A 23,417-nucleotide genomic window follows, 5' to 3' on the forward strand; every position below is an offset into this window, starting at 1 on the left:
AAAGAAAAGATGGTTTTCTGAATATTTTTGGACAGTTATGCATTTTACATGATTCTCTGCTGCCTCCTTTGCCCTAGCAAAAGACATGGGTAGAATTTGCATTTGGAATGGCAAATAAGCTGCTCTTTCACTTGTGGAGGATTTGTCCCATGTTGTGGGGCTGGGATTCATCCCTGCAGGTTTGGTCTCTCTGCCCAAGGGTATTCCCTGACTTTCCTGGGTGGGCTGCCACTGCCGTCGTGCTTTGCAGGCAGGGGCTCTGAGCTCCAGCACCCACACTTGGCTTTGGAACTTTTAGGAGCCTATCCCTGTGTAGCCATGGCGACTACACAAAATGTGTGAGTAGTTTTTCCCAGCAAAATCACAGCAGGTTTGAGGCACTGAAACAGGAGCTTGCCTGTTATTCCTAACTTGTAGTTTTGCATGGGTCTAATAGACATGCCCTAACTTCTGGGAATAAGGTAGTTGGTTTCCCTAAAAGCCTGTCTTCCTGCCAGTGTCTTAGGGTTTTATGGGGTATTTTAAAGGTTTCAAAAATCCTTTTTCTTCTGAAACCTTTATGTGATCAGGAGGTTTTCAGGCACAGATTTCTGTATTCCCATGTCCCAGTCCTGGACACAAGTGTGCTTTCGCAGGGCGAAGTAACATCATGACAATGTTTGTTGTTCTTGCTCCAACACCTTTTGTGATTCCCAGCTGAAGAAAGCAGGCAGGACAGATTCCCATGGGAACATAGTCTGGCCTGATTTCAGCTTATTAATGGAGGGAGTCTGAATTTGCTGGTATTTTGAGTCCAAAATGTGCAAGGTTTGTGTTCTGTTATTCTCTCCAGTCTCTGATATTTTTTTTTCTGTCTTCATTTGTTGTGTTCTTCTTCATTCATTCCTTCTTTATCAGTTCTCTGTACTCAACACCTCTTTTTGGGGGTTGTCAAGGAATCCCTTCAATAGATGCAATCTCTTCTTTTGCATCTGTTTTTGTTACTTCTGTGACTTTTGGCATTGGGAATGAATTCACCTGACTTGGTGAATTCAATTCTTTTTTCCCTGGGTGATAATGTGCATGCAGTTTGAACTGTATAATTTAGTCATTTTTTTCAAATGGAGGGGTACAAGTATATATCTTCTACCTTTTCAGATTAAATACATGATTTAAAAGCAGAACAACTACATGAACAGCAAAAAATGATCTGCTCCTTGTGCTGTCCCAATATTTACTATGGATTATTTCAGGAAGAATATCCCATACTTTCTCTTACTAAGCCTGACTAGCCTTTGAGTGTTTTCTGCTAAAGGAGCTCCGGCCCAATTTGCTTATTCTAAATTTGTTCATTTGATTCTCGTGATGACTGGCAAACACAATAGAGCTTCTTTGCTCCACAATATCCGCCTGAGCTGCCAGCTTTGTTCACACAAATAGAGTGTTAAGCACGTTTCCACCCCCAGAGCATGCACAGTACGTGTCCTTTGCAGTACATCCTGGAGAGGAGACAGCAGAGACATGCTGGCTCAAAGTGTTCTCAGAGCTGATCTCTAATCTCAGTGGGAGCCAGACCAGCAAGTGGATTCAGTATATTTTGGCTCTGATACCAGAGTCTCCTCTTCAGTACATGCCACGTTGTTAAAGCAGCAGCCTTTGGAGTAAGCACAGCACAGGGACTCCTGAGCTGCTCCAAGTGATGTGTGATGAGAGGAAAGCTGTCAGGGCTGGGCAGTGGTGCTGCAGGGCAGCTCAGTGCCATGCAGTGGGATGTGCTGCAGGGCAGCTCAGTGCCATGTAGTGGGATGTGCTGCTTTGAGAGCTCAGTGCCATGCAATGGGATGTGCTGCAGGGCAGCTCAGTGCCATGCAGTGGGATGTGCTGCAGGGCAGCTCAGTGCCATGCAGGGGGATGTGCTGCTTTGGCAGCTCAGTGCCATGCAATGGGATGTGCTGCAGGGCAGCTCAGTGCCATGCAGTGGGATGTGCTGCAGGGCAGCTCAGTGCCATGCAGTGGGATGTGCTGCAGGGCAGATCAGTGCCATGCAGTGGGATGTGCTGCAGGGCAGCTCAGTGCCATGCAGTGGGATGTGCTGCTTTGGCAGCTCAGTGCCATGCAGTGGGATGTGCTGCAGGGCAGATCAGTGCCATGCAGTGGGATGTGCTGCTTTGGCAGCACTGCAGCCCTGTACATTCCGGCAGCCCCGACTGGAACGTGCGGTCCCTGGTCAGGGCAGCAGGGACAGGGACAGGGACAGGGCAGCAGGGACAGGGACAGCGACAAGGACAGGGACAGGGACAGGGACAGGGACAGGGACAGGGACAGGGACAGGGCAGCAGGGACAGGGACAGCCCCCGCCAGCTGTCTGCGACCCAGCCCAGCTGGGACAGCACTTTGTCTTTCTCCTGACCAGGGGAAAGGCGCTGGCTTTGGGGAGGTGAGCTGCAGAAGAGGGAGGAATGCAGGAGGAAAAAAATAAAAGTATACCTAGTGAGGCTGGGGCAGCCTCGGTGAGTTTGGGAAATTATATGTGTGAGCTTTATGAAATTGATAAGTGCCTTCCTTCTTGCTTTTTAAATATTCCTCTCCCCTGTGAAGCCTGTTCTACATGTGAGCCACAGAATGGGAGAAAGAGCTGAGTGTCACTGGAGCCTCTCACTCGCTCTGTCCTCATTCGGCACAGTTCTGCTGCCTTCTATATTGCATTTGGCAGCAGTCACAGCATTGACTTCCCAGCTAATGAAGATGTTTTACATTTAGGGAAGGCTGCATGAAATGAAAACCACATTTACTTCACAACTGTTGTTGCAGGTTGCCTGCCCTTAGCGTACACAGATTTAGGCTTACGTAGAAAAGGTCACAGAGCCTCTTTAGGTGCTTTTTCAGCCAGTGGCCTTAAAAGGGTTGTAAATCCATAAAATTGCCACCTTCTTTTACTTGTCCCTCCAAGAGCTCCTCCACACCCTTTTTAATGAAACTTTCTTGTTCCATGTTCCAGCATCCTCCGTTTCAAAAAGAAACAAACACAACTCTAATATCCCCTTTGCTGGCATTAATTTGCCATTGTATGCTTTGCTTGCTTTGTTTGGTTTTTAAAAAGCAAGAAGTAAAATATTTCTGCTAGCAGGGCATATAAAAGATTGTTGCTTTTCTGACCTCCCCATTATATTAATAAAAGCTAGGAAGACTTCAGTAGTGGTGGGAGATCATGTGCAGGCAGCCTCCAAAACCCAAAGCACTTACTTGCAGAACTAGTAAACCACAAAGCTTAAGATCTTGAAATGTAAATAGGAAGTTGGAGAGTTTACTTTAGAGCCAGCAGTGGTTAGTCTGTACAATGTTTATTTCTGCTTGCCTCCCAGCCTTTCCTAAAGCTTGGCAGAGATGAAAGAGAGGCTTTCTCAGCGAGTTATTAAACGTTTTTGTTATGAGCAAGATTCCTTTGTTCCTGGCCTGGCATAATTCAAAGCTCAGGTATGCCTTGGTGACGGGGAGAATGGGACCTTCCTATTTAGCATATGTCAGTCTAGAGACATCAAAGTTTTGAACCCAGTGCTTTGCTGGCAATCAACCTGTGCAGGGCAACATATCTGAAAGCAATTTAATCTCTATTGTACATAAACGAGATAATCTCAGTAACATTCTCACAAAACTATACATTCAATTCTCCTTGCCTTTTGTGAACAGATCAGTTGAGTTCAAAGACTCAAATAATAGATGTGGACAGAGAGAAGGCTTTGAAAAATGCTCTGCTTGGAGAACCATAAAGGCTGATACTTAAAAGGCAACTCACTGGCATCAGTGGAAACTTTGAAAATTCCAACACACGCAGTGCTTTCCATCCTGTGGTTCACTGCAAGCTGCCCTGTGTGACACAGAGGATCAGGGTGTAGGATTTAGGGTACTGAGCCTTCAGAATACTTGCCCAGAGAAGCTGTGGCTGCGCCATCCCTGGAAGTGTTCAAGGTCAGGTTAGATGGGGCTTGGAGCAGCCTGGGGTAGTGGAAGGTGTCCCTGCCTTTCCAGGTCTGACTGCTAATAGGGCTCCTCTCCTGTTCTTCACTCCTTTGCCTGTATTTTGCCTTAGGAAGAGTGAGCAAGAGAGACTGAGCTTCTTACCTTCTTATGTTGACACTACAAAGATTTAGCTGCTCTGGCTGTTGGAAATATTGGGCTGCCTAATTTAGGCCTCTCTGCTCAAAGCAGCGTAGGATTGAAGGTTACCTGTTATTATATCAAGCCCTCCATCCACCTGTCATCTTCATTTCTTAGCTGTAACAGCTGTATATTTTAATAGGATGTGGGGGATTTTGCTTCTTTTGCTGTAGGAAGGAGGTTGTATTCTGTATTATGTGATTCTGGGAAAGTTAAATGTTTGTCTTTCTTCACTGATGTTCACATGACAGCATCACTCCATTGTAGGGGAGAGGACAAAACAACCTACTTTTGATTTGTTTATTAAGTAGCAATATTCAAATTTTTGTTTATGAAAATCCATCAGCAGCAGCAGCCTTTCATTGTAACAGAAGATTTTTGGTTTTCCTTTCCTGTATTCTTCAAAGTGATGCTATCAGATCTGACAGGTGCAACACTTCCATCAAGGCTACAGGGTAACCAAATCTGATCACTCCTCTCTAGACCCAGAAGGATGGATTGGCCTGAAGCCTAAAATCTTGAGCAGCCCCAAGTGCCTTCCTGGAGTGCTCTGCTCCAAGGAGAGCTGCATAGGGGATTTTTCTCAGATCACAAGCATACAAATGTAAAATGAATGACCTTTCCAGATCCCTTGTCTCTCTTGGTTTTTTGAGCAGACATAAATTTATTGAACAGCCTGCTTGCTCTGTGTGTCTAGATCTCAGGGAGAGCAAAAAGGACTCAATTTTCTGCTCTTTTACAAACAATAACTGTAAAAGAATAACTAAAATACAAATTAAATGAGATATAATAAGGGGTATTCTTGGTCATCTCTTAGATGTTTCTGAGCCCTGGAACAATGAACTGGAATTTTCAAGGGAATACAATAAATGTGTGGAAAACAACTTAGGGGTTTTCTGTTAGTTTTAAAATTTTGGAATTAGCCTTATTTGCAGTGAGGGTTGTGAAAGCTGGAGTCAAAATCCCATATTTTGTTTAGTGGTTTGCTCTGTGATTCTGTCAGATTATTGCCTTTCCTTAGTACCTTCACTTGCACTATGAGCAGGAAGCTGAAGCTGTGCAGACAAACATCTCTGCAATGCAAGGTGTGATATGAGAGTATCAAGGGCTCTGTTGTCAAGGGGATACAGATGCACTGCTGTTTATTCTTCTTAACAGCAACAGTTCTCCCACTCAGGCAAATTCCATCAGTCCTTGGGCATTAGGCCTCTTATTATGGCTTTTTCCCTCCATTCCAATTCTGTTCATCATCTCATGAATCAGTAGTTCTTCATCTGAGTTCCTTGTTGCTGTTCCAGCTGTGAATGGGGCAATATCTTGGATGGGGCAAGTTCTTTTAGGGAGAAAGTAAATTTCTTCTCATATAATCCCTCTGGAAGCAAAGTGGGGAGAAGCATTAGCTGCTGCTTTTCTCCCTGTGCCAGCTGGGGATCACAGTTTATGCTGAGTTCATTGTTTATGGCTGTGGGTGAAGGCCTGAGGTACTCTCTCAGTGTTTACTCTGGCCTTGGGAGTTTGTCTCAGTAAGTAAGGACTGAATAAACACCGGGTAAGGTCCTCAGGATTTACCCATTTGGTTATTCAAATGTTTAAAAATATGTTTTAAATAGTGTGTGAATGCATATCCCATATAATGTGAATCTGCTTCCAAGTCCAGGGGTATTGCAGAGGATTTATTGAACTGCAGGCATGATACTGTTGTTGAAAGTAAAAGGAACACTTAGACAATGGGGAAAAAGGAAAATCTCTGAAATGAACTGTATTATGCAATAAATAAATAAGAAAGTCCTTAAGATGTGTGGGAAGGGCATCCAGCCACAGTGATAAGGACTGGGTCTGCCTGGGAATCCTCAGAGCTTGGCTGGGGGTCCTGGAGGGCTTTTCTCCAGTGCCATGTACGAGTAGAGTTTGTTTTGTTATTTGTGGCACAGCTGTTCCATGTGCACAATTCCCAAGCTTTCAGTTTGGGATGAAATCTCAGTAGTCTCCTAAAATAAGATTCTGCTGCAAGTAGTATCTGAGACATGTTTGTTTAGGAGCCAGAGCAGAAGATTGAAGGGCTATGAGCTAAAGGAATAATTCTGAGACTTAAAAAACTCCAGTGTTCTTGTAAGACACTTGCCCTGATATCTAACTTGTCATTATAGTAAATTTATTTTCTGCTGCACAAATGGAGCTTTTGTTCATGAAAACTGGGGGTTGTTTGCAGTATCAGTCACTTCTGAAGACTTGGTTTCTTGTGTGTTGGTTGAAAGTAAGAACAGAAATTTGCTTGAACTTCATCTCACTGGAGGCTGGGAGAATATCTTTGTTTAAATTATTGTACATTTCCTGTATTTCTATGATCTTCTCTAAGCTACCTGTTACTGCCCACTGTTAACAACAGGTTAGAAGAGACTGTATGGCTTTTGGGGTTTGATTTTATTTTTTTAAACATGAGAAGAGTTAGTTCTTACTGATGAACTTTAAGGGATTTAACTTCCCATAGCAGCAAACTGTAGTGTTATCAAGTGCAAAGTTAAAATGGCTGTGCTAGAAGATTTATAATCTTCACACAAACTGGCATTTTGTGACAGTGAAAATCTATCACTGGAGGAGAAGTAAAAATAAATGGGTGGAATAAATGGTTGTAGCTCATTTGAGGCCCTGGATCCCCAGTGAACTATTGTTTTGAGAGGCACAGAAGTAACTGCAGTGAGTCATGGAGCAGCACTGCTGCAGAAGGGTCCAGAACAGCATTTCTGCAAGGACACAAGCAGAAGCCATGGGGTAACCAGACAACCTTTCAGTCCATTTATCAAAGCACTTGTAGTTCCCATTTCAAGGAAGGCGACACAGTAAATATGAGGAAAAAAAAAAAAAAAAGAAAAAGGTTAATGTGTATATCTGTATCCAGACATTTCACTAAATAAAACAATAAAATAAATCAATGCAGAACTGTTAGTGCTTAAGTGCTTAGCAAAAAGCATCTGAATCCATCACAAACATGGGCTTTTTTTTTCTGTTTTGGATTTTGAAAACAATTTAGCAGATTAAAGGTCTTTTTTTACCAATTTCTGAAATAAACCTTGACCTTTGGGAATACAAAGAAAAAGGATCATAGGCTTCTGTGTGTCCATCGTGTACTTTCCCAAGCTGAAACATAAATAAGCTTAGTGTTAATGGATACTGATAAAAAGCAGAAGTAAATGGATGTGAACATTTAAGCTTGGAACAGTCAAAATTCATCTAATTTAAAAGGTTTGCTGCAGAGCTGAGCATTCAGGCAGGGTCCTGACAAAGACTTTTGAAGTTCTTGCATCTCTGATTTAGGCAGAAGGAAATGGTGGATGTTGACTGAGTCTGGAATGGTTACCCCTGCATTCAATCCCATTTAACTTCTTCCAGAGCTGAAACTTTCAAGTCGTCCCAGGCTTAATTCCAGGTTTGCTTCCTGGAATAAACAGGAGGTTAACCTCACACACAAGGAACTCAAACTTCACAGGGGTGCAGACTTTCTGCGCAGGACACCAGGATTGTTTTTTTTCTGTGTCCAGGGACAGTTCCAGAGGCAGATGCTATACTGAGACTTGTCAGTTCTTCTGGAGACCCCTCTCACAATGACTCTGAGTGACCTGATGGTCTGGCACTGCTCCCTAGACCCTCCTGGGCTCTCCTGGTTTGATTCCTGCTGCTCCAGCCCCTCTCTGGGAATGGTTCCCTCTTCTTGAATCCAGTCTCTCAACCATCTGACAGTGCCTGATGAAACCCTTCATTCTGCAAAGCAAACAGCATCATTACTCTAGAAAGAAAACCTGCACCCCCTAGGCCTCTGAGCCCTTTTGGGTTATGACATTTTTTAGACCATAATTTGTTGGATCCTAGGCTAATCCAGGACTTTCAGACAGGATCTAGCTTCCCAAGATGGCAGAGCTCCCTAACCCCAAGCTGCTGTTCTCTTCCATCACGTGTGGGCTTTGTGACACTGATTCACAGATATGACTCAGAGCTTTTTGATGCTTCCTGGGTGAACTGCACCCACATGAATGGAAAGCTGGGAGTCTGTTGCTCACAGTGGCTGGGGGAAGTCATGGTCAGGAGATTGCTGGCAGAAGATCTGGTAGCAGGTTGAGAACTTAGTGCTTATTCCACAGAATTTATTTTTATATTTCCCCTCTCTGTTTCTCTCAAGGTGGCTGCAGGTGGCCTGGTAGGGTGGTTAATTATTGCTCCTGATAAGTGGCTAACTTATAAATGCTCATGTCCCAGTACAGCTCCCATCTTCTGCAAGCAGCAGGTAAAATTCAGCAAAGAACTGGAACAGGACTTGAAGAACACATTCAGACATGACCCTCTTAGCTTCTCTTATTAACATCTCACTATTTTTACTTAGATAATAGTAAGGCAAACAAAATGAAGAGTATTTTTCTTCCAGTATAATTTTCTTTTCTTTCCCCCTGGTTTTCTATTCTGCTTTTGAATATAGAGGTTTGAGTGCAAAGAGAGAAAGTCAAAAGTTTACAGTAGGAGAGGTAGGCACCAGTCTAGCTCTCTATTTTCCCCTTGGGAAAATGGCAGGATTTTATAATGTGAAAAGTATTGTTCTACTTAAAACAAATACCAGCTGTCCAGCTTGGCTGGTTAATATTTAAAGCTGATATCATTGCCAGCTTCTTTCATGAGACTCGTGTTAAAAAAAAAAAAAAAAAAAAAAAAAAAAGAAAAAGAAGCAAAAATAAGATTTTAAAAATCCTTTTGTGCGCTCGTGAAATAAGAGCAGGGGCAGATGAAGAAATGCACTGAGTAATCTATAGTGTGTGTTTGTACCATGTCAGCAACTCCCCAGCAGCACTCCTGGCCCTGGTTTCCTGTGCAATGTGCCAGGTCCCTGGGATCTGTCACACCATACACCACAGAGAGATGATGAGTAGGGGTGGTTTTGCTGGGCAACTGACCTCCAATTTCTGCCCAGAATAATTTATTCATGTGGCTGTACCCTAAGACATTCTAATACCTAACATACCTTGGGCTGAAAATTGATGCAGCCTATTGGAAAAAATCCCCACAGCCAGCTCAGATGAAGAGGCTGGACCTGGCTGCTGCCTGAACGTGGGCCTCAGGAGGTGCAGGGGTCACAGCAGTGAGTTAGTTCAGCCCCAGAGCATCCCCTGTCAGAAGCCTTTCTCAGAAATGCACATTCAAACTGGTTTTAAGGGCAGATCTCCAGAAAAGCTGCTCATACAAGTGCAGTCTTTGACCTCTTTATTCCCTGATCTGTTGCATTTTTTAAATACAGCAGAGTAAAACAAGGGTGACTTTTTGCTAAATATGATTTTTGTCAGTTTTAAACAACATTTTAATTGGTGTGTTCTAACTCTTTTAAGAGCCAGTATCTTCCTCGTCTTCCCTACATGAATTTCTCTTTATACCAGTAAATGTAAGCTACTTCTTCTGGTCTAGAATAATTCCTCTTTATATCAATAAATATAAACTCAGTACAAGTTGAGACATACTATTGTGATTCAACCTATTCTTTTGTTAAAAATCATAAGTTTTATTTTTTTTTCCAAATATCTTTTCTTATATAGCCTTGAAAAAAAGATCTTAACTGTGCAAATGTTTAATAAACTCAGTAAAATTTTACTCAAATTAATTCTTGTTAGATAAAGAGCTGGGTTGTGCAGTATATAGTCCCAATGTATAACTCACCTGAAATATTTTTAGAGATGAAGCAATCAAGTTGCCCCAGGAGTGGGGTTTCTTTATTGCACATTAATCACATACCTGGTTTGGCCTCTAGTTTGTAGACCAGTTAATGTTTTATGGAGAATTCAGAAAATTAGAAATGGTTCAGCATGTGTGCCATTCACATTTTGCTGCCTTTCTCACACAGGTTACTACTTGGAGTAAGAGGTAACTGTAGTCCCCTAGTTTGTGTCTCCTAGTTTTAGGTTGTACTGAGAGTTTTGTCTGGGAGGTAATTAATACAGGGATTGAATTTCCCAGGTCTCTGTGGCATAGCCTTGGCAATAAGTGCTGAGGTGCATACTCAGTGAGGCATTCATGGAAGTGTTTTGTATCCCCTAAGCCAGAATTCTTCAGCTGCCTGTAAACAGGTTACCAGAATCATCTGTGGGTGGGCGAGCTCAGGCAGAACCCCAAAGTCCTCATTCCCTCTCTGTTGTTGTTGTCACTTGTGTGACTTCCATCCTTCCAGTGGGATAAAGTGAGCTCTCTGCAAAAATTTTTGTGGTCTGGTCTTAATATCATGGCAGAGTAAATCTGTCACCGAGGATGGCTCAGGGGATGCCAGCCTGTCACGTGGAGCAGAGCTGGTGACTTGCCCACCACAAGCTATGCAGCTGCATAGCAGACCCATGATGGCCAGGGCATCTGAGCTTAAAATATAAGCAAATAAATTGCTGGCAGTGTATGACCTGTAGGAATTGGAATATTAATAAAGTTTAATTTCCTTTGTGTCCTGAAGTACATTTCTTGTGTTCCAAGACCTTATTTTCTTAAATATATCTTACATCAAGCTGAAGCTAGACTACTGTTTTGTGTTTAGTATGTAATTATTAGTACTAATAGACATATTTTAAGAAGTTGACTTGGTGCACCATACATTTAACTTAGAAAATAGCCTCCAGAGTTATGGGGAAGCTTAGTTTTAAACTCATTTAGGACTTGAGAAATAATGCCAGGATGGCAATTTTAGAGTAGGCATCAATTCACTGAAAACACAATTTCATGCCCCAGCTTTGCCCAGTTTCTATATGTGTATATATATTGATATGCCACCAGCAAGTGCTGTTATTAAATCACACATTCAGTAGCTTACTATGACCTAAGTTTGAACCAGAAACCTAGAAATGAAACATTCTTGGGTTTCCCTTTGAGTTCTTCCCTTTTTTTATGAATCTCTTTCATTCTTTGTCAGAGTTGGGGTTGAGTAGCTCTATAAGACCCATCTGTCAGCAGAAGCAAAATGATACAGTTTTCTTAATGCAGGATTTTATGCATCGATGTAAAGCCCCTGAATTGAATGGCTGTCAGTATTCTCAATCCACAGTCAGTGAGAAACTTTGGAAGTTAAAAGTCAGCAGAAAAGTTAATGAAAGTATTTGACTTGTCAATGATCAAAGTCCAGAACTGTAAAGAGCATTTATTAGTTGATGACTGATATGGTTCTTGTCCTTGTTTCTTTCTCTGCTCTCTCTATTAATATCTTAGATCTTTTCTTCTTACCTGTCTTAGCCAAACAAAAGCAACTGTTATTCTGAATTTCTGCCTATAGAAGCTGGTAAATGAGGTGATTTTCAAACAAATTTTCTGACCCAGCTTCTCCTTAGCAAATAATTACCTTAAGAAGTTTTTGACTCTTAATGTGACTCTACTCTAAAAGTAGAATAAATGATTAAACTTGTTTTCATGGAGGTGAGTGTAAGTCAAGAGTAGTCCCACAGAAATTATTTCCTGTCTTTATGGCAAGTAAATAGAGAATCTGATAGTGATAGCAGAATGCTGCCACATATCAGAAGCTCAATATTAGAAAGAAGAAATTAAAATGCAGGGAATTTATATAGCAGTATACCGTGTTAATATAAAGATTTGCTTTTCAGGTAATAGCCAAATTCTCCAAGTTCTCTATCAATTTTATTGAAGGAGTTTGTATAAGCCTGCACTAGCAACAGATGGTGTCAACTAGGGAAGAAAATTCTGCTGAAATTCGCAAAACTGCTCTCTCCAGCGTGATGTGTTTTATTTTATCTTGTCTCTGATTGCCGTAACATTTACATAAAGCTGAGGAGGAAACATGAGCATGTGCCTGATCATTATGGCTGGTGCAGGAAAACAAAGCTAAGTGAAACAAATCTCCCAGTGCCACTTCTCCTTTGATGGCCTGGGGGATGCTTGTCTGAGAGGTTTGGTGTTCTGAACTGTCCTCGAATCCAGAGACAGTCTGAGAGCTGAACTTGGGTTCAAGGCACTGACTCCCCTGATTCACTCACATGAGCTGGGAATTAGCCTCTCCTGCTTTTTCGACTTTTATAACTGAAGTGGATTTTTTTGCCTGCCTTTGTTTTAAAGGGAGAGGCAAGTGGGAAGACTAATCTAAATTAAATACATTACAGATCTCATATTAATGCCATTTAACCAGGTCCTTTCTTAATTTACCTTAGTTCTATGTAGCCTTTTATATTTTAAAAACATTTTTCATTTCTGTGGGCTGCCAGATGTGCTGCTGATACCTTCTGATCTTAGGTAGTTTGACACTGATTTTCCCAGCGCACGCCAGGGTTCAAGTCTGGCCTGTAACTCATCCAAATGATCTATTCATAACAAAAAGTGCCTTCTGGCAGTTTCACCACAGCTGAATATTGTTAAACTGAATTCATCCTTTCATTTGTTTCTGATTGCTCTATAATGTTTACATATCTTACATATTAGTATGATCTTTTATAAAGCACACGCTGAGGTTAAACCCACCCAGAGAGAACTTTATTTCCCTTCTTCTCCCTTTCAGAAGGTGTGGAACTCTTTTTTTTTTTTCCCTTTCAAATGAGCAGGAATCTTGGAACTGCTTAGTGCTCGTTTCATCCAAAACCATGGGGCTGAGCAAGCAAGAATGTGTGTTGGGGAGGCAGGGAAAGGTGACATTTCCATGCACAAAAGGATTCTCCCCCATCCCCAGACACAGTAACTGTGAGATGGAATTGCATGTCTGGGTGTAATCCTTGTCTAAGCTGGCATTGTCACCCATGAGGGCAACAGTCCCTGTGTGAACACGTTCAGCTGAAATATTTATAGATGCAGCTTATGACTCAAAAGTCTGAACAGGTTCAGATTCCTCTCGTCTTCTGTCTTCAAATTCCTGCTGCATTAATTGTGCAGAGATCACTCTCACCTCTAGCAGAGGATATCCTCTCTGTGTTTCAGTTTCACTCTGTATAAAAGATAATAACTGTTATGATGTCTCACAGTGGGAGTGTGTCACAGGAGGAATTTCAGTTAAATGGAAGGCAGAAAATCTTAGGCTCCCTTTGAATTTGTATTTTAACTTCCAGAGAAGGATGACATCTCTTATTTGCTTTAAAAATAAAAACCAATTGCCCATAAATCTGAAACACATGTTGTTTTTCTACTAAAAAGATTAAGGATTTTCTTAAGCTCATTAAAGAAAAAAAAAAAAAAAAAATACATTGATCCTCCTATATCACCATAAGAATGTCTGAAGGCAATTGAAAGCTGTAAAAGAGACATGGTGTTATTGTAACCAAAATAGCCCTGAATCTGGCAAATTGTGCTTTTCCTTTCTTCTGGGTTCTGCAGCAGACTTTGCACTGTTTCTCCAACCTTATGCCTCTGTCTAGTCATGTGTTTTAGTGGGATTGAGTGGGATGTATACTCAAACAGAATTAGGACCTTTTATTATGAAAATACAAATGCCAGCTGCTGCGTGGCTTGAAAGATTTAATCACCGTCCAAGTATTTCAAGGAGGGGAAATGGAAACCATTTGCTGTTTCTGATGCATATAGCTACAGGAGGATGCTCACCCTGTTGCTTCTCAAAGATTGTGTTGGGAGTTTGTTATTCCCAATTTTCCTTTTTTCCATGTGCATCAAAGCCCAGAGGCTGCAAAATGGGAATTAAACTCCTTAAGTGAAAGGGGAAAGTGGGAAATCTGATTATGCCCTATCATCAGTGAAGCCCAGCATGACAGCCAGTATTCTTTATTCCAGTTAAAAGTTCCCACAAAACTGATAACCAAGTGCCTTGCTGGCTTTATTCATCAGTGTGGCAATTCCCAATGCCCTCGTTTGCTCTGTTCATGTGTTGAAAGTTTGCTGGAATGTGTACAAATGGTACTTTAGTAGTAAGAGGATAGGAAGGTCTCAGTGTAATGTGAGAAGAGCCAGCATGGAAATATCCTGTCCTAAGTTCCTGTAAGTATCCAAAACACTCGGCCAGAAGTACTGGCTACAGGGAGAATTTGGTCTTTTAATGAATCTAAACATTTTGGTGTTGTCAGACTTACAGGACAATTTGGTAAACTGGGGACTAATGACAGAAGAAAGGTGCAGATTTTGTTTTTTATTTTATAAACTCTATTGTCTTTCTTGATGTTTAGACTTTCCCCTGATTTCATAAAGCATCTTGATGCCTTTAATGTCCTTTGGCTACTTTTTTTTTTTCAGGTGACACAACAGCTGGGTTTTAAGCTTGATCCCTTTGCCATAACCAGATTTTTCCTTCAACAGACTGCACAACCCTGCAAAGTTTGCTGCATTACAAATATTCTGAGATAAGCCTTCAAAACCCCAGGCCCCTTCTACCCTAAATGTTCCCTGTTCCCCCCTGGGACACTGTGCTGTGTCTGTGGCTATAGGGTGGGAATGAGTTGGGATGTTTGGGTTCTCCCCATGCTTCCATCACCAGTTCAGAGCAGATACTGACTGGTAATTTTGACCACATGCTGTGTTCTCAGTAAGGTCAGTGAAGTGGAATTGGTCTAAAAATCAACTTGTTTGAGGATTTGCTTTTTGTTGCACTTCATTTTGTTATTGAAATCGTAAAAGAAGGCTTGCCCCATCGAGGTGATGAAAACTCAAAGCTATATTAATTTGTAGTTTTAAGAGAAAACAAAACAAAACCAAATGTCTTTGCAATGTTTTTGACGTAGCTTTGTCCACTTGGAGTCATAAATGCCTTTGTAAATTCAGTGCAGCTATTCTTGCTCTTTAATGGGTTTAGTCAGCCAAAATCTTGCACAGACACACAGACACATGTGTACACATACATCTGTAGGGAAAGTAAGTCAGGGCATCAGAGCTGATAAGGGAGAACCAAGCAGGATTCCCAGATTTGGAAGATGCACTCCTGAGAGAAATCAGCATTTCTTGACACTGTGGTGATGTATTTTGAAAAACAAATTTTTGTTGTTTTGTTTTCCTACTTAACTTCCTGACAAGAATCAGCTGTACTGTAAGTTTATGGCTTGAGCAAACTATTGTTTGTGCAGAAACCTCCCTGCTGCTGTATTTACTAAACATGTGTGGTGCACAAATGCCAGTAAACTTCATCTTGGAGCATATTCCCTAGTGTCTAGTGAAAACTGCCTTTAAAGTTCAGCCTGTTTAAATATAGAGAGAATATGCATCAAGTTTAACAGGAACAGGCCTGAATCTTTGATTACTCTCAAAACTGTTTTGATGTGAAGTCCAGGCTTTATTTAATTTGACAGCAAACCTTGAGCATCCTTCAATGGGTTTAGAATTTTGGTGTTGAGGAGCGAGGTCTAAATAGACAGACATCATTGTCCCATTGACTAAGACCTCTGTTTTTGCTCTTCAGCACTGGAACACACAGACTGATTTTGTTAGGGAATTAATTCTCTTGTATCCTTCTCTACTAGTAGTTCCCACCTTCTAGAAAGCAACAGTTGCAGATTTAGCCATCATCAATGGGAAGTGCAGCATAAATCATGGGATGGGGTAGGACTGCACTGCTGTTCTCTTTTTCCAGTGAAATCACAGCTGTGTCTAACTTGAGTGTATATATGTGGTCCTGGAAGAGAAAACATGGATCCTGCTTCCAAGAGAAGCCTGGCAGAGCATGGGTGGCCTATGTCCTCCAGCCCCTGCTGCAAGAATTCCATGTTCAACCAGGGAGGTATTCACAATTAGTCTTTGGAGCAAGTACTGGGACCCAAATCCCACCATCCCAATTCCTGGTGTGTGCTGGGCCTTACTAGGCTGAAAACAGTGTTCTGCTGGACCAGAAGGAAAGTCTAGAAAGTGTGTCTGGTCTATTGAAAGTGAAACCACTTTGTAAGAGGAAGAAAAATGCCCTCCACCCTTATAAACTGGTAATTTGCATATTCTGAAGGAGAGAAAGGAAATGAAGCAGTGTCTCCCACATCCTGAGTGGTCTAACCACCAAATCTGGGGGTGCAGGGGCCAGGCTGTCACTGTGCTGGGGATGTTTGTGTGCAAGGGGGAAAACATTTTTCCATGTCTAAATTTTAGAGTAAATTTCTACCTGTACATCTCCACTTCAGTTGGTGATTCCAGTGGAGAAGCAGGAATTGTCTCAGTATTGGGCTCTGATAGCTGCCAAACTTTAATTGTGAAGTTCCTGCTTTGACAAGCACTTTGATTCACTAAAGCTTTCTGTTGCTTTTCCAGGTGAGTGAAACCCCTATTTTTGTGCCTGGTGTTTGGGGACCTTATTTCTCTGCCATGGTACCTGGATTGTGGTTGAATGAGGGAGGCCAGAGTGCTACAGGAAAACTGGTGAGTGTTTGGAGACACAGACAGGCTCCAGGACTGCTGCTATTTGGGGTATCTTCACTGGCAATTCAGACCAGAAACACCATAAGATCATGGGATGTACCAGGCTGCTGAAAGCAATTAACAATCAGATGAGTGTTATGTCTGTTACATAATACTAATTTGCATAGAGATAGGGGATTATATACAGGGGATTATGGTGGTGGTGATGATTATTGTAATTATCTTACAGGCAAATAGGCTTCATTCTTTGCTTTAGCAGGAGGCTGAAACAGACTGATGTGAAGAAAATTATATATACTGTATTATAGAGATCATATGTGTTCATTGATGGGCATAAATGAAAGATATGTGGACAGAATAGGTCCATCACCTCAGTTCTTTCCCTGAATACAAAGAATCTAACAGTATTAGGTTAATTTAATTTACCAATAAAAATTAAAGCTAAGCAGGGTTCACTAAAAAATGAATTTTCTTATTTATAGTCAGAACTAAAACACTGATATCAAATTTAAAGAAAGGCTGCATGTACACAACAGTGTTTAGGCTCGAGTCCAAAAGTGTCAGCAAGACCTTGGTGGCTGTTTAACCCTGGAGCTTCTGTGTCTCCTTGTGTCACCTTGCCCAACCTGTGGAAACCCTGGGTGCCCTCAGGGGCCTCTGGAGAGGCTGCAGGACACAGCCCCAGGCCTGAGGGTGTCCCCTGGAAAGCCCCAAGTGCAGGTGGGTTTGGTCTGTCACAAACTGCAGCTGTAATGGCTCCCTGACTCAGCACCACCCATCTCTTTAAAAGCCTGGAGCTGGGAGTACATGGCCAGGAAATGCACTGGGGTATCACTGCCTTAAACATTCCATATGGAACAGTCACTGGGTGAGAAGCAGAAATCCTCCTGGATCGGGAAGTGCAGACACACCCCAAGCTGAGCTGTGACTGGGGATCCCTCCTGTGCTCTCTCCTGGCCACACCAGCCTGACATTCCTGTGTGTCACAGCTTCCTTGGCACAGTCATTCCTCCTCCTGCAGCCTGCCTTCCCACCCCACCTCCTGCCCATCTTTAGCCTTGTCGTTAAAGTCTGATTTTGCAGCAGGTGGGATGTGTGTGCTTTCAATTTTTCAGGTCAAGATTGGGCTAGGACCAGAAAGTGTCCCATTTTACAAGTAATTGCTACAATTAGACAAAAAACTAAATTATATCTATATAAAATAATAAATATATGCTCATAGCACCACCATTTTTCAAGGAAAATAGCAAATCTTGTGTGTTGCTTTGCAAGAACACTTTTTTTGAGAGGAAAGTTTCTGTGCTTAATTCTGAGCAGGTAAATACACTTATCTAAGCTCCAGACAGGATACAGGCAGGCAGTAGTTTTTCTTGGCTGGCTCACAGTGGTTCCACACTTAAAATGTACAATGAGAGTTAAGGCATTTCAAAAAGGTGATTTTAAAAATCCTTTCCTTTCTTGTACCAGAGAACAAGGCGTTCCTGAATCATTAAAGAAATTACTGGAAAAAATGAACGGTCTTGTTAGGACCCATAGCAAAAGTGAGCTTGAAGTACTGTTAGGAATATTAGGGAAAGTGTCACATTAAAACACTCTTGGAATATCCCATGTGGTTTGGTTTAGGTGGTATGAACAGAAAACTCGTAGGGAGCTGTGGGAGGAGACAGTGCCATGTGCATTTATTATCTCTGTCATTTCAAGGCTCCTGCTTTCTCACACCTAAAGTTATGTGAAAACAAACCAAAAGAAGGACATGTTTAGGGATTCTTTCCATTGCTTGATCAGCACCCCAAGGTAAATTATTACCATAAAATTTGAACAGTCTGATCAAACTTCTTAAAAGTAAAACTGATCTCTTAAAACGCTCTAAGTACAGCTGCAGAAGAAATCAGGTGGATTTTGGAAACTGTTTTAGATAGAGTCCTAATGAAGAATTAAGAAGTCCCTTGTTCTGCAAATTCTTGTTTAGTTATATATTCAATGGGATTTTCCACTGTATTTTCAAAATCTATAAGAAGAAAGATATTGCACGATGGAGACAAAGGATGGCATGACGTCATTACAAACCGTGAAATAAAAAGTAGCAGAAAAGGGTTTCTAGATGCATCCCTCATGTGGCCATGGCTTGAATTAAGGGCAAACTTCATAACTCCTGTAACAGTTCTGTGTAACAATGTTTTCGTAGCACACACCTATATATGATGTTTATTTATAGATTTATTTCTGAATTTATGAGCTACCCCTGTGCTCTGAAGAGATTCTGGATTGCAGAATTTGGGCCTGAGCTGTGTTTCTGGTGCATGCACACATTTGACCTCTGTCTTTGATGCTGATCTCAGGGAGAACAGACATGCATTATTTTCTTCACTGTGTTCACATGTGTATGCTTCATTATGTGGTTCAGGACTAGACTCATGCTGTGAAGATTAAATACCAATGTGTTTCTCTGTCAATAAGTACTGCCAAATATACTCAGTGCTCTTGAGTAGCTACAGTTTTGCCTTAGCTTTTACTGTCACCTCTGATGGGATATTAGCAAGAGGCCACAAAACCTGCTGAATTGTCTTAAAAGCCCCTATTATTCTACCTGGTACTTTGTTTTGTGAGTAATGGTAACCACTCTGGAGTGAAAGGACAATCTGATTTATAAATTCAGCATAATAGAGCTTATATTGATCATCTTTTATAGCAATAATTGCTTCTCAGGGTATACATTTTGTTTCCTGCAATGAATACATGAAACATCTATCAGGATGACAACACACCTCGTGTTTTATCATAACAGTGTGATAGAAAAAGATGATGTAGGGATTTGGGCCAAGAAGATGCTTCTGGTAGAATTCCAGTGGGGATATCCATGCAGAATGGTAGAGACTAGAGGACATGCAGGGGGTGTTGGATAGGAAAAAAGTCATCCTTTCACCTTACTCTCCTGACTGAGGAGCTGCATGCTTAGCATTTGGCCTGGGTTTGGTGCAAGGTTGGTTGTTTTTCATACTGTTCATATGCCAAATCCCAAATTTCAGTGGGAATTTTGCCATTGGCTTAGCTAGGACTAGAATTTAACACTTCATGAGTAATTTAGAACCTCTCCTGTCTTTTTTAGAGCTATGACACTGCCTTTCCCTTTTCCAGGATTGAGTTTTCAAGATGTAATCATCCCCAAAATGTTGCTTTTCTCTTTTTCAGATCGATCATGTGGTACGAGGCCACGTCGCCTTCCCAGAATTAGAGGCCAAAGCTGCAGCCAGGTCACTGTTTTATTCCTTTATCACATCCCTGCCTTACAGACTGATGCACACTGCATTCCCAGCAGTGGCCTCATTCTCAGTCAGGGGAATTAACAGTCTGATAGTGGGCTGGAAGTATTTACAAAGACTTTCCAGGTGATTGCTCTTAAATGTAAGGTTTAAACTCCCTTCAGATACCTTTGGCATATCTAAATAATCATATTAACTTTTTCCTTTTCTATCCAGCCCAAGGTATTTCTTGATTCCATAGCACCAGCCCTTTTTAGCACACTTCTGTGCCTTGGGCTAACAATATGTCTTAATTTGTAGTTTAAATGATTAAGCTCCAAGGATAGGATGTAACTTAATTACTTATTATTCAGTATTTTTGAAATAGTCATTCAAAGGAAGATGTAGCCACTGTATGAGAAACTCCTGCTTGGCAGCACAAATAAAACAGAGAAACCCAGGATGAATTTTCAGACAAAACTTTAAATGGAGGGGTGACTTGGAGGTAACTCCAGGATTCCTTGAACAAGAGGCTGTGTGTGATGTGGAATTTGAGCTTGTTCTGCTTTAGAAGTGGATGAAGACAGTTCAGACACTTCTGTCAGGCCTGGACTTCCTCAAGCTTTTTTGGCTTGGATTCATTCTAAGATGGTTCACATCACTCCCAGAGAGGTCTTAGCTGAACAGTTGGGCACGTTGGATGAAAATGTGATTCTCTTTTAATGTCTTTTTCCTCCTTAGATTAAGGAAAAAAAACCCAGCAAACTTGGCATTTTCCCTTCAGTTTCTCCCTCTGGTCTGAGAGGCAGGGTCAGTCCTGACAGATGGATTAAGCACGTGCTCTTACAGTTATTTTCAGTCCTCCCTGGGGAGATAAAGCTCTACCTGGTTTCTCTGGATGACCCTTCCTTGCTTTGCAGGGCCCACAGCCTTACTTGTTTGTTAAGAACTTGACCAGGATTCCCAGAAATGAATTGGACTTTATTCAATATGAAACAGATTCACGCTTCCTAGAATTCTCTTTGTTGTTCTCTGGAAAAGGAAATCAGGAAATAAATGCATCTGTGTATGTTTGGAATAAAGATTGAACTGGGTCTTTTTCAAAATTCTGGCTTCAGGACATTTTTCCAGTGCCCCATTTGAAGCACAAGCATAAGACAAACAGTTTAGTCTGTAATGCCAGGATAAACCATTTTTTTTGTGTTGGAAAAGTACCTATGGAGTAGCCTACTTGTGTCTGCTGGGTCTGATACTGAACTGACTGAACACAAACTATGCCACAGTGCAAAAACTGAGATTGTGATGTGAACAGGACACTAAGCACAGAATATTGGCAGTAGAACTCCATATTATCCAAGGATATGGTGTCATAACTTTGGATTTGAGTCTCCTGTAGTTAGTAACGTGGTAGAGAATAGCACTGATAGTAGGAGTTGTAATATTTTATAAAAAGAGTGATAATATTTTATTAAGTTAATTGGCTCAGTGGTATTTTTGTAATGCTTTCCAGGTATCACTCTCCTAATGAAACATTGGTAGTGCTATAAATTTACTAAACAAGTCTCATGTTAATTCTCTCATCTTCTGTCTCCCTGTCCTTCTCAAATATTTGTTAAATTTAAAGAATTTCATTTGAATGAGCAAAAACAAGGAAAGTTGAAATTGGAACTTTTTTTCTTCCATTATTTTTTCCTTTCTATTTTTCCATGATTCCCCAAACTTCAGCCTTATCATGGGTACAAGTAGCAGCTGCTGTTGGCCAAAACTCTGGATTATGTGTTTACCTACATTAAATCATATACACAGAATGAAAATAATCCCAGAATCACAGGATGGTGTGAGTTGGGAAGGACCTTACAGCCCACCCAGTCCCACCCCTGCCATGGGCAGGGACACCTTCCACTATCCCAGGCTGCTCCAAGCCTGGTCTAGCCTGGCTTTGTACACTTCCAGGGATGGAACAGCCACAGCTTCTCTGGACAGCCTGTGCTGGGGCCTCACCACCCTCACAGGGAATAATTCCTTCCCAATATCCCATCTAACCCTGCCCTCTGTCACTGTGAAACCATTCCCCTTGTCCTGTCACTCCAGGCCATTGTAATAGTCTCTCTCCATCTTTCATGTAGGCTCACTTCAAACATGGTGTCTTGTTATGGAGGATTATTGGTGATGATAAATTATTTTCCTGGAATTCTCAGCAGAACAGTTCAGTTGGTTTATTATGTTTAAGGGATTCTCTGTGTGGCTGTAGGAATTTGAATCTGTTTAACCATTGCAAATAGCCATGGAGGGGAAACCAAATGAGAATTCCATACTTTTGTGTGCAATTCCATATTGCCTTAACTTCCCATGCTGGGTGCAGTGCAGTGAAGAGTTGAGCACATGCACGTCTGGATCACTAAAAAAAGAACATCAGAGGTCACAAATCCTTGCCTCTTGCTTGCTGCTGCCTGTAACCTCCTTCTGTCTCCCCAGGCATATCCTCCCTTTCTCCTGATGCTGCTAAGAAGCAGGTTTGGAATGGCAGGTCCCTGGAGCAGCTGATCTGGGGAGTTTCCCTGTGCAAACTCTCCTTTGCCCCCATCAGAGCAGATTTCCAGCAGTTTCAGCACCAGTGCAGGGATTTGTGGTGACTTGTGAGGGTGTGAGAGGCTCAGACAAGCAGCTCTGAACACTGCTGCTGAAGGCCAGGCTTGTGCAACCCTCCCAGTTCCATTCCTGGGTTCTTTTTTACCCTTCTTTTACTGGAACTGGGGAGGGCTGAATTACACAAGGATTTTCTGGACAATTTAAATTTAGCATTAGGTCTATCTCATGGCCACAGTCTGTGAGCACCAAAACTTGGGTTTTTTCAGGCAATTCACAAGTTGCAGAAATTGCTGTGATGTATCACTTTTGCCCTTCATCCTACATATTGTGCAGGTCTGATATTTAGTCATCATTGCTCTATTAAATCCTGTACAGCTAGATTAGAGTAGAAAGTTAAATAATACAATCCTTCTTGCTTTAAAGTTTAAATAATTCTCTTTTCTAGAATGATCATTTCTAATCTGCTAGAGAAGAGAAGTGTCTGGCAGTAAAGTTTGTATGTCCTTTGGGACTTGGTGAAGTGCTGTTTTAGGACAGAATTCCCTTTGCTATAGATCTCAAAGGCATTTCTCCATCTAAAGAGATGTCTTCTGAAAAGAAAGCATTGAAGTTAAACCCACAGCATCCACCAGCAATTCTATGATCTCTCTAGCACAATATAAGAATCATATTTGGCAGTTCTCCTTATCTCTAGATGGTCTAGAACCATTTTTTTTAAATTTAGAAATTTAAAATTTTTGGATTTTTTTCCCCCTGAAAAATACCTGCTGGCATCTTCCATGATTCCTGAACAGATTAAATACCAACCTCTGGTTGCTTTCTGAAGTTGTGTCCCATGTATGAACATAACTCTGGGCAGACTTGCATTGATTTCTTATTCTCCACTTTCAGCACAGTTCCTTTCTCATGGCAACAGCTAAAGCTCAGCTATGCAGGTCAGAGGCAGCTGCCACTGATACTTTCACAGAGAACTGAGCAGAAAAAGCTCCAGGAGGTGATGGTGTTATACTGCGTTAAGCACAAAGGTGGTAAAACAGGATCTGGCAAGTGTTTAAGGGATTTTGCTGGTCACTCAGTCCAAATGTAGTGCCTTTAACCCTTATCTATATTTAGGAAAAAATTTAAAATGTGAAAAGGTGTGGGAAAAAGTATGATTCCGAAATTATGTGGTTCTTAAGC

General features: G+C 41.5%; 1 protein-coding gene across 1 annotated transcript in view; it reads left to right on the forward strand.

Moving 5' to 3' along the window:
* LOC130256288 (FGGY carbohydrate kinase domain-containing protein-like) overlaps nucleotides 1–21,058 on the forward strand; it is a 41,059-nt gene extending 20,001 nt beyond the window's left edge. The window contains exons 4-5 of the mRNA XM_056497784.1: nucleotides 16,303–16,410; nucleotides 19,600–21,058. Coding sequence (XP_056353759.1) covers nucleotides 16,303–16,410; nucleotides 19,600–19,800 — 309 coding nt within the window. The 3' untranslated portion in view covers nucleotides 19,801–21,058. The remainder of the gene's footprint in view (nucleotides 1–16,302; nucleotides 16,411–19,599) is intronic.
* The last annotated feature ends 2,359 nt before the right edge of the window (nucleotides 21,059–23,417 follow it).

Source organism: Oenanthe melanoleuca, chromosome 8 (genome assembly GCF_029582105.1).
Source record: "Oenanthe melanoleuca isolate GR-GAL-2019-014 chromosome 8, OMel1.0, whole genome shotgun sequence".
NCBI classification, from domain to species: Eukaryota; Metazoa; Chordata; class Aves; order Passeriformes; family Muscicapidae; genus Oenanthe; species Oenanthe melanoleuca.